Source organism: Equus asinus, chromosome 2, assembly GCF_041296235.1.
Source record: "Equus asinus isolate D_3611 breed Donkey chromosome 2, EquAss-T2T_v2, whole genome shotgun sequence".
In the NCBI taxonomy this organism is placed as follows: domain Eukaryota; kingdom Metazoa; phylum Chordata; class Mammalia; order Perissodactyla; family Equidae; genus Equus; species Equus asinus.
This window is the reverse complement of record NC_091791.1, coordinates 153911023-153923099: the sequence shown is the minus strand read 5'-3', so window position 1 is coordinate 153923099 and position 12077 is coordinate 153911023. Positions and strand designations below refer to the sequence as shown.

Sequence of the window (12077 nt, the reverse complement as noted above, 5' to 3'; positions counted from 1 at the left end):
AAATGCTCAACTTTCACAGTTATTGACAGGATCAGACAAAATAACACCTGTGATAGAAATCACAGAGCTTCTGGAACAGTGAGGGTTGGCTTACAAAAGGAAAACTGGATCAAGAGCAATGAAGTTTTATACACCAAAATCAAAGAGCATTTTTAGGAACTATAAATACGGCAAAGAGAAAAACTCAGGTGACTCCTTCTCCTTTGAAGCAACGACAAGTTCACAAATGGCCACAGAACTGCAGATGGTGTAAGCTGACGGCAGCGGTTAGTGGCCGAGCCCATTGTGCTGAGTTCTGCGTCTCGTCCACCCGAGACTGTTTCCTGTCCCCCTCGCAGGGTCGTGGTACCCCAGGAGCACACTGGCACGGAGAAGCTCAGGCTGGAAACATCTGTCCTTCAAACATTTTCCTTTATGAAAAGGAACAAGCCAGATACTATTCTTAGGAAGGAAAAAAGGACCAGCTTTTTTCCTAGAAGTAAGCTCAGCAAGTTGGCCGCCCCCCGCCTCTACACAAGGGCTGCATTATTCCCGGCGTCCGTACACAGCAGCACTCTGTGCCTCTCTGAACAGAGGCCATGCTACCCCTTCACAGGGCCTCATGCTCCAGGATGGCAGGGAAGCCCCACGGTCTTGCCACGCCCAGTAAGCCCCCTGCTCTACATTTATTTATATGACTGAACACAGCTGTGTCTTGAGTCACTAGGCCCTCGGCAATGAGTGGCAAATTAAAAATGCCCACAGGCATTTAAAAAATTGTTCAAAAAACCCTTGAAATCTGCAAAGGCTATGACATGATTTATCAGCCTTGGTTATAAAAAAAAATGTTGGGTACTGTGTACCCTGAAGATTAAATCCAGCCATACCAGTGGGAGAAGAGAGAAACCACAGGCCAAAGTGGGCATGAAGTGGGCAAACCCGGACATCCTGCCACCAGGCATGAGGCCCAAGACAAGCAGGAGAGGGAAATCATTTTGGGAGAGCTGCAGATACGTGGACCTACAGACTGGTTAACACAGCTGCCTTGCAGAACTGGACAAAAGTGGCTCTAGTTCCAGAAAGGAAGCAGCCTGTGCCAGGCAGAAAGGATAAAGAGCAGTGACTCACAGGGGCGCCAGTGACTACAGCGTGGCTGAGCGAGACGGGAGGGGTGCATGAGGCCGCGCTGGGACGCAAGTTGAGGAGAGGGGGAAAGAGCAGACTGAGGTACTACGCAGGAGGCCGCGGCAGCCAGAGATGGGTCTCTTTGGACCTAGGAGAGACACTGCTGTGCGGGGACACTGGCATGAAGACAGAGCCCACGGAGGAGCAATGAGGAGGTGATGGAAGGCTGGTCACCTGCCTGGCGGTCACCCTCAGCAAGGCCCTCCCTGCCTCCCCTGGCTAGGCCCCCTCCTCAGAGCAGTGTCCACCCCTCAATCAGCACACAGCTCGACATTCTGTAACAGGGGGCTTTGGCGCCACCTCCTCCACCAGACTAGGCTCCCCGGCCTTTGTCCAGGGCTGCTGAGAAACTGTCGCCTGAATGAGGCAAAGTAGTGGCAGGCCTGCTGGGCCCTAAGGCCAGATCAGAAGCTGCTCACTGTGCAGCAAGAGGATGTGGGAAGGGACACGAGTTCTCCGCCACCAGCAGACAAAGAGGAAGTGAGCTGACCTGACCAGGGTACTAGCAGATGTGGAGAGGCAGCCCTGTGGACTGGTTTTAGCTGAAGTGACAAGGCCGAAGCAGAAGGCTGGAATGAGAGCCAGGAGGGCTGTCTCTTAGTCCTAGCTTTGTCCCTAACAGGTTAGGTGACCCTGGAGAATTCACTCATTTTGTCTTTGTAAAATTAGGGAGTCAGGACAGACCTCTGCTTCCCAAACTTGGCTGATCGTGAGAATCATGTGGGGAGCTTTCCACACACACACACATACACACACATATGCATGCACACACATGTGTACACAGGGACAGGCCCCCACACATGTGAATCAGAGGCTCTGGGGCAGGGCCTGGAAATTTACATTCGTTAAAGCTCCTGGGTGCTTCCGACGATCCCTGGGACTAGATAAACTCTGCAGGTGCTCACAGCATTAGAGGAAGATGATTTTATGAAATGTACACATAGCTTTTAAAGAACTATTTTTTTTTTATACTTTTTCTTAGAGGAGTCACACGCTTTTCTCTCTTCAGAGATGTAACAGAATTGACTAGACTGCTCGAGGGCGGGCAGCAGGCGACCCCTGGCCCCTGTTGGGCAAACTCGTGGGGCGGCTGAAAGTCTCAACTCTGCGGTGGGGGAGCAGGGAGCCACAGCGGGCGTGCTCACAGGCCGCAACCCAGAATGCGGATGTGGTGCAACCCCAACCAACGCACCCAGCAGGTAGGCTGAGCCAGCCTTCCTCCCAGGCTCCTCCAGGTCCATGCGGTGACACGGGGATCTATGCATTAGGCACAGGGTCACTGGTGGTGGCATCTCAGTACCCTACTAGTCTCTCCCATTTGGCTGGTTACGTGCCCATTGACCTAACAGAATAGCAGCTTCCAGGTAGCGAGCGCGCTGATCACTCCCTGAGCACCAGGTGCATCGCCAAGCACTTTGCAAGGCCTGTCACATCAGCTCCTTACAAACACCGTGTGACATGCTCTTCCAGCTCCATTTTACAGATCAGAAAACAGGTATGAAAAGGTTGAGTCCTTTGCCCAAGATCACAGAGCTAGGGGCCAAAATCTCAACACGGACACTGTTCCATGTTCCATTCCCTAAGGCTCCTGGAATGGAGCCTGGCCTACCGCCACCTTCCCTTGGAGGAGAGAGTGGGAAGGGTCCCCTGCACCAGGCTGCCGCCCAGGGCGTCTCCGGGCTTACCTTGGCCAGCCTCGCTCGCTTGATGAGGTCATTGAGTTTGCGCACTGCCGCCTTCTGAGGAAGGCTCTGGATGTCCCTGAAGAGGTCCTGGGCCTCGGCCTCGAAGAGCCGACGATTGTCAGTGTTCTGCAGGGGCTGCGCCCAGAAGGAGCCGATGTAGACGCGCAGCACCTCGGGCGTGTTGATGACCTTGCCCAGGGACCACATGAGGGCCCCGTAGACCCGCATCAGCTGCTGCGTGTCCACCTGGTCGGCCTTGTTCAGCACCACGCGGATCTTGTCATCCTGGCCCCGGAAGGCCTTGATGGCCTCCGAGAACTCGTCCGAGATGTCCAGTTTGTGAGCATCGAAGAGCAAGATGATCCTGTCAACCCGTTCAGCGAACCACTGCAGGACCTGGCAGAAGTCGTACCCTGGGTGGAGAGAGGAGCACGTCAGTGCAGGCAGGTGCCGTGGAGATGTGTTTACCAGGACGGCTTGGGCATCATCTGGTTCTCCAGCAGCTGCCAGGGAGGGAGCCCCGTCTCCACGCTGGAGGCAGTGGAGGCCTCAGGACCTGAAAATCATGTCCAACGGGGCCTCCCTGGGCTGGGTGTATCGAGTTAATGCTGGGGATCCTGGGAGCCCTTCCACGGGAAGAAATAGAAGTAAAAAGGGGCTCAAGGTCACTCTGATTGGGCATTGCTCACTTCCATATCTGTAATTTCATTTCGTCCTCATAAGTCTCTTACTTCACCTAGTACAGTCCTTCGGATCAATGGCAAAACTGATCAATGGCTCTGCAAAACTGCAGGCCATGGGTCAACAGCTCTTACTTCTGTCAAAGTCTCACTTTTCTGAAAGTACCAGAGATGGACAAGGAAGAAAACCTGGAGGCCGTTCAGAGTCCCACGGGGTGTCCAGAAAGCACAACGAAAGAAGAATCGCCTTCTCTTAACCCAAGTTTTTAAGAGTGTTAAGGGGGTCAAAGGTCAGCCTGGCTGAAACTGTGACCAACATTTATCATTTGGACTATTTTTATCTTAAGTATGTTGTAAATATTTAAAACATGTCTCACAGCCATTCTGTCAAATGGTCTGTGGCCAATTTCTTTTTTAAAATGGCCAGGCCCACAACAAATTTTTTATTTCGCTTTGGCCACATCCCAGGATGCTCCAAATTGTGCAGCTAAATAAACACCCCTGTCAGCCTGTGGTCCAGGACTTTCAGGAATTTCCCCGGGGAGGTAGCGTCCCATGAAGCAAACAAGAGGAGGCCGGTCCCACAGGTTTATTTTTAATCTCGGTCTGACCAGCTGTGGAGTCAGTCTTTTCTTAGATTTTGAAAACTTCCAAACACATAGAAAAGTCTAGAGAATAACAGAATGAACGCTGATACACCCACCTTGTAACGTGAATACATTTTGACACTTGGCCTTGTTGCTTCAGATACCTTTAAAAATTTGTCTGGTTTATTTATGTAAGAAAATACTATATAGCAGTGAGGGTGAACTAGATTTTTCACTCACCAACACAGGCAAATCTCCAAAAAGCTGGTGAGTAAAAAATCAGAGTCAAAGGGCTATGTACAGTACGATAACATTCATGTAAAATGTTAAAAAACAAAGCAATACTCAACAGCCTATGGATACACACCACAGCACAAATACAAAAATGTTAACACCAGTTCTGGATGCTGGTTGACCCTGGGGATGGGGAGAGTGGGGGGTTGAATGTGGCTGAGAAAGAGTCTAGAGGAGAACGAGCTATCAGGCAAAAATAAGGGGGTCTGTGGCCTAAAGTTTCCATGAGTTTGAAGAACAGGAGCAAGGAGAATAGCTGGGCGAGCAAAGTGGATTCAGACACATTCTAAATAAAGAAAACAAGACATTCAGAAGCGCTGAAGTCCCCGTGTACACCTCCCCAAGCTCCTCCTCAGCCTCCTCCCCCGAGGGAACCACTGCCCCGGACGTGGTACTCAGCCTCCCCACATGTGTGCACACCTCCAGCTCACGCTCCTCACTTCTCTGTTCTGTCTCTCTGTAGCACGCCCTCATTCCCTGGGGATAAGGAGCACAAAGGTAGTTCTCGGAATGCGGGCCAGAGTTTATTTTCATCGCTGTCAGTAGCCAGTTTAGAACAGAGGAAAATCAGAGGCCTATTGAACATGTCACACAGTGGTGTGTAACGATTCAGAGTCAAGATTTTACCCTGCGCTCTGGCCCTGTGAGGCCAGAGCAAACTGCCTCCCAAGGCAGCAGTCAGTGGGCCTGTCATTGAGACGGACTCGCATGGCAGAAGGCCCAGAGGCCGGGTAGCAGATCCTAAGCTGATGAACGCTGGCACTGTTCTCCAGGCGCCAGGAAGATGCTGTGGAACCACCCAGCAGAAGGACCTGCATGTGACCTTGCTCTTCCAGTAGGGATGGTCGGCTTCTCTCTCTGACCCAACACTCTTTACTTGGTCTCCTTTGGGATCAAAATCGGGTAACTGAAGGTTCAGAAACAGATTAAAGAAAATGCTGTGTCCGGGGTGTACGCTGGAGTGGGCATGAGTTGTATTTTGCTGAACACCCTTCCTTTTGTAGGGGTCAAAAAAAGCTGCAGCGGTGGCAGACAATCCCTGGCCCCGCTTGTTAGCAGGCTGGGGTATGGACAGGTGGTCTAGAATCAGACAGTCCTGTCCTTCCACCAGAGCAGGGTACTGAATCTTGAGGGAATGACGCAAAGACACAGGGAAAAGCAGAATTTATTCATGGTGGAGGCGGCTGAGTTGAGGTCCAGTGGTGGTGGCTTCCTAACCTAGTTTTTGAGCTTAGCTCTCCAACCTTCCCATTAACTCTGTGAACAAGCTGATCTTCTGAAAAATTCCTTTTCTGCTTAAGTCAGCCAGAATCAGCTTCTTTGATTTGTTACTAAGAACCATGACTGGTAAATAATTATTTCCCCACATTTAAATATTTCTGAATTCTGGATGCTTCTTACAATTAGTGCTCAAAGAAACTTGTCACCACCGGTGCACGTGCAAATTCAGCCATGCACACATGCCCCCCTCCCTCCGAGGGCCACCTGCGTTGACAGGTTGGCCTCGACAGCACCGTACGTGTTTAAACTTTAATTTGCTTCCTAACAGTTATTTTAAATGTCTTTTTAAAAGACTTCATTCCAACGCTTCAGTGCAATAAAAAGCTACTAGGAACAGAGCTGCCAGGTGTAAGTTTACTATAAGGGAAGCCATTACTCATCGCTGGAGGAATGGCCACATGTCCATATTTTCTTGTTTTAAATAACACCGAGAGCTTACTAGGATTTAAGAAGTGCAGGTAGGTAGAACTGTGTTTGTTTGTCACTGAGCAGGTGTAAAACGATTGCTTGTCACACAGCAGGTAAAGCAATCAAAGGTGAAGAAATCTCCAGGTGTCTCAGAAGCAAGCAGAATTATCAAAGTGAGGGGGGGCTGGTCTGCTCAGTGTCCGCTCCACATACAGTTTTTATTATTATTATTCCGTGGCATTAAGTACATTGACACTGCTGTACAACCATCACCACCATCCATCTCCAGAACTCTTTTCATCTTCCCAAACTGAAACCCTGCCCATTAAACACTAACTTTGCATCCTCCCTGCCCCCCAGTCAATTGCAACCTCCATTCTATTTTCTGTCTCCATGAATTTGTCTACTCTGGGAACCGCGTATAAATGGAATCATACAGTATTTGTCTTTTTGCGACAGGCTTAGTTCACTTGGCATAATGTCCTCAAGCTTCATCCATGTTGTAGCATGTGTCACAATCTCCTTCCTTTTCAAGGCTGGATAGGTCTGCTCAATTCTTATATCCTGAAATAATAGCACCAAATACCCATCTACCAAAAAGTTCTGGCTGATTTTTAAGAAATGATTTAATTTAATGATATGTTAGTCTGCCTGCTGAAGGAAAACAGTGATTCAGAAGGACCTAGAGACCAGTGATTCTCAAAGGATGGTCTTGCATCAGAATCAAATAAGGGGTTTGCTAAAATTTAGACTCTGAGGCCGCTCATCAACATTTCCTCGTCTGTAAAATGGGGCTAATGATGGAATCCACATAGCTCATGGGGCTGCGGAGTTAACATACGTGAAGCATTTACAATCATCTTGGCACCTAGAAATCTCTCCAAAATGTTATCTACCAGTTATTTAAAAAATCTTTGTATCCAGTCCCAGAGTACAGTGGGGGTACAATAAATGTTTCTTGAAGGATGCTTGATTGGGGCCAAGCAGAGTCTGCAGCCATGGAAACAAACAAACAAATTAGGGTAAATGGGACAATGCAATGGTGCTTGAACCAAGTAACAGAATAAGTGCTCAGAAAACAGTTAATGGAAGATACCGATCTAGCAGAGAACCGCTCATATTTTACAAATAGAGCTAGTGGACTCACAAAGGCCAGAGGCCTTTCTTTTGGTTGTGAAACAGATGGAGTTCTACCAGTTGGTCTTAAAAACCCTGGGTTATTCCTAAAAGAAAGTTATGATCCTAATCAGAGAATCCCCCCTGGCCTAGGACAGTCCTGCATCCCCTTGCTGGCTGGCATAACTCAGGGCATATGATGTACTCAGTAGGAGCAGAGCAATGAATCTTCTGTTACAGAGGGTGCTCAGGTCCCTATTAACACGAGAGTTCAGCCACACTATGCAAAGTAGGCCTGTGATGGCGCTACCACTTAAAACAAGGTTTAAAATTAGTGGCCCTCAGCTTCTGTTTTGTTTGGCCTACATGGTGTCTTTACATTCTGAGCTGACTGTCTTTGGTCTAGACATGCACTGCCAGTTCTTACAGACTGCCAGTCCACACACGTCTCCAGCACCTGGTGACCACTTGTGAGCAGAAACACTACAGCTCTGACTCAGCCTCTGAGACCAAACTAGGTCCTCTGAGAAGCCGCCCCCCCACCCCCCCCAGCTCTCCCAGGCTCCTGCAGGGGTCTTACAGCTCCCAGAGAATTGCACCCTGAGAGTTCACAGGTGTCTCCCCAACAGGGCCGTGGGCGTCCGAGGACACAGGCCCTTCCTACCCTGCTCTCTCTAGCTCCAGAATAGTGCTCAAACAGGCAGGTCTCAGTAAATGCTTCCTGAAGGACCGAATGTTCTCTGTGGAAAATGTGTTCAGAATTCTCAGAACTGACGTTAACAACCTTTGGCACACGTCTCTTGGAAATTGGAAGTACACTAAACATCTTGGAATCCAATAATACATTTCAAATACAAAAGTCACAAATGGGTTAATTAATCATTATTGAGTGCCTAGGATGTGCTTGCAACTGTTGCTGAGGGACACAGTTCTACAGAGGAAGGCTGCTAGCTTTCTCCATAACAGCCCCACGCTGGAAACAATCCAGATGCCCCTCACCAGGTGAATGGATACACTGTGGCACATCTACAGGGTGGAATACTACTCAGCGAGGAAAGGAACCAGCTACTGACACACCCAGCCACATGGGGGAGTCTCAGAAACATGCTGAGTGAGAGAAGCCAGAGGCTAAAGGGCACACACTGTACGATTCCATTTATATTAAATTCTACAACAGGCAAAGCTAAGCTACAGTGACAGCAAGCAGACGGGGGTTTGCCTCTGGCTCAGGGTGGGGCTGGAACTGACTACAAAGTGGCCAGAACAAAGAAGGAACTTCTCAGGGAGATGGAAAGTTCCTATTTCTTGATGATGGTGGTGGTTCACAAGCGTGCAATAGTCAAAACTCATCAAGCTGTACAATCAAAATGAGTGCATTATTATATGCTATACTTCAATAAAATTGACTTAAAAAGTAAAAAAAAAAAAAAAAAGAGGGAAGGAAAAAAAGATTGCAATGTTGCCAAACTTGTTTGAAGATACACATCTCCACCAGCTGTGGCTTGGACCAGGAAGCTGAAATTGGTTCATCACGGGGACCGGGTGAAGAATCAGGCTGTCTACGGAGCTGGATTGTTGGATTCAGCTGAAGCAGGAGCCCTATCCTTTAGTCGAAATCGGTCTTAGCCAAAGAGGTTAACGTAAAATTTGGCTCATCCCCTGGAACTTTAAGAGTCGTATAATTTCACGAGTGTCCCACCTTCTAGCCAAGGTGATAAAAGAGCCTCTCACAGTGATGGATCAGGGACGAGAATGCTCTGAGTTTATGGGAATTGGTTCTAGCTAGGCAGAATGCACCATGGCCCGGGGCACATACACATCTGGGCGTGTGTGTGTGTGTGTGTGTGTGTGTGTGTGTGTATGCACATGAGCACGCATATGAGTGTATTGTATGTATTTACGTAAGAGTGTGTGTGGAGGACACAAGAATCAACATAATAATAGAGCTGTCCTCATGGTGCTCAATATATTTTTAAAATTTATTCACTCATTTATAGACATTTCAATTCTATAAGACCTTCCAATGGAACTTTCATTAGTCTGGAACAAAACAGAGATGTAATTAGTCCAACCGTTTAAAAATATAGTTTCTATCTTTGCAAAAGGACCCAAAAGCTATACAGCTTTGGGAGCTGGGAAAGAGAAGTTGTCCTGGGGAGGATCCTGGCGTGGCATTCCTGGCTCCAAGTTGAGAGGACAAAGGGAGGGGGCAGGAAGGAAAGGGCCCCCTTCTACCTAATCAGGGGCTTCCGCCACAGCCCTGTGGAAAACCGTGGGCTCCGTCCCACCAAAGAGACCCACCAGGAAACGGCATCTGAGGTTAGAACAGCAGCCTCGTGGCTCAGGTAAATGCATGGTAGGGGCCCTGAGGAAGCAAATTTGGCAGACTATTTTTAACAGAACAACAGAAAAAAGTGCTTAAATTTCTTCCCAGAGCTAAGTTTCTAATTACATGAGTTTTAAACAAGATGCGTATCAATAAAAGGATGCAAGATAATGGAGGCCAGCCAGACTTGAGGCCAGGTTCTCCCTGCCCATGTCCCAGCCTGTTCTTGGGGTGGGCAAGGCCCCTGGCCCAGTGGACGTGGCACAAGACTCTGCTCTGACCTCTCCTCTTTGGTGGGGCCCTGGCTGCCCTCTCGGAGCTGGCGGCTCCTGTTCCGTGCCTGGGCATTTGTACCCACACCCAGCGTTGACTATGCTGGTTTGTTTGTTAACACCAGCTTCTTTCCCTGAGTCCCCTAAGTGTCATGTCCATCTTTGTCCCTCCAGCACCTAGTCAACTGTCCAGCACAGACTGTCCGGACAGGCATTGAGAGAGTGTTGGCTGTGCCCCTTAACTACACTTCTTGTCCCCATGCTCCTCCCTCTCTGATCCAGCCCTCAAATGATTCCCACCCCTTCTTAGAACTCAGAGAGAGTCTCCAAACTGTGAGTGCCCTGCTCACTTCTAGAACAAATGTTTACAGAATAAACACTCCATGACCAGCCCCTACCTTACTTCTCCAGCCTTTGCTCAGTTCTTATGAAACCCTCCCCTCCCCACCCTGTACACCACTGGGCTCTTTGCTGTTCCCCGAAAGCACCCTGCACTTTCCAGCCTCCGCACCTTTGCCCAGGCTTTTCCTTCTGCCTGGAATGCCCGTCCCTCTTCTCCATCTCCAACCGCCCATCCCTCTGTGGTCACTTCTGTCCAGGACGCCTTCCCCACCCGTGTGGAACCGAGCCTCCCCGCCTTCCGAGGGTCTCTTCTCTGCCATGGCCCATCCACTAGACTATACGCGGCCTGAGAGCAGAGGCCAAGTGTGAATCACGTCGGGAACCCAGAGGCCCAGCACAGAACATGTTACAGCGTCTAAATCAGGTTCCCCATGGCGTATTCTTACAGCACCAATGATTTTTCCCTCACAGCACTTATATTCTATAACAATGTATTTATTTGGTGATTATAAGACAGAAATTCTATGAGGGCGGAAACTCCACCTCTCATTGTGTTCACCATGGAACACCTGAGATCTACTGCTGAACACAGTAGGTGTTCAATAAATTGTTTATTCCTCAAAAAATTAAAAATAGAACTACCATATGATCTGGCAATCCCACTTCTGGGTACATATCCAAAAGAATTTAAACCAGGATCTCAAAGAGATATGAGCACTCCCCTGTTCATTGCAGCACTATTCCTAATAGCCAAGACGTGGAAACAACTTAAGTGTCCACCGGCAGATGAATGGATAAAGAAATGTGGTGTAAAAAAGTATCTAAATTACCCAGGTTGATGGCTGGCAGCTTCTGCTTTTGCTGCTTGTCCCAAGTCTGTTATTTTTTATTGCTGCTGAAGCCACAAAGGAATTTTCTTTTTTTTTTTTTTGATGAGGAAGATACACCCTGAGCAAGCATCCATTGCCAACCCTCCTCTTTTTTTGCTTGAGGAAGAATAGCCTTGAGCTAACATCTGTGCCAATCTTCATCTATTTTGTATGTGGGTCGCTGCCACAGCACAGCTGATGAGTGGAGTAGGTCCTTGCTTGGGATCCGAACCTGTGAACATGGGCCACCGAAGTGAGGCAAGCAGAACTTTAACCACTCAGCCACGGGGCCGGCCAAATTTTTCATGGCTCGATCCATGAGACAGATTTTGGTCCTAATTTTGCTTGACCCTGCTGCTCATTTGATTCCTCCAAAGACCTCTTACCCCTCCCTACTGCACAGGGGTGGGAAGTTTCACATATGAGAAAGAGGCTTATTCTTTTTTCTTTTTTTTTTTTTTTTGAGGAAGATTAGCCCTGAGCTAACTACTGCCAATCCTCCTCTTTTTGCTGAGGAAGACTGGCCTTGAGCTAACATGCATGCCCATCTTCCTCTACTTTATACATGGGACGCCTGCCACAGTGTGGCTTTTGAAGAGGCTTATTCTTTAAATTACAGAAACTAGAATAAAGACTTTATATAAAAAAAAAAGTAGTGTGTCCATATGATGGAATATTATTCAGCCTTAAAAAAGAAGGACATTCTGCAGTATGCAACATGGTTGAAGACGTTACACTAAGTGAAATGAGCCAGTCACAGAAGGACAAGTATTGCCTGACTCCACTTACATGGGGAATCTGAAATAGTCAAACTCATCGAATCACAGAGGGGAACGGTGGTTGCCAGGGGCTGGGGGGAGGGGAAACTGGCAGTCACTAACCAAAGGGCACCAAGTTTCACTTATGCAAGAGGAATAAGCTCCAGAGAGCTGCTGGACACCACTGTGCCTGCAGTTAAATACTGTATCGTACCCTCAAAAATTTATTAAGAAGGTAGATCTCACGTTGTGTTCTTACCACAATAAAATAAAAGAAAATAAATTTGGTTTAATG

At 48.3% G+C, this 12077-nt stretch overlaps 1 protein-coding gene across 1 annotated transcript in view; it reads right to left on the bottom strand.

Annotated features, from left to right (window-relative positions):
• Nucleotides 1–12077, bottom strand: part of EHD4 (EH domain containing 4) — a 74139-nt gene that overhangs the window by 16224 nt on the left and 45838 nt on the right. Inside the window, exon 4 of the mRNA XM_014857326.3 lies at nt 2850–3262. Within this exon, the coding sequence (XP_014712812.1) occupies nt 2850–3262 (413 nt within the window). The remainder of the gene's footprint in view (nt 1–2849; nt 3263–12077) is intronic.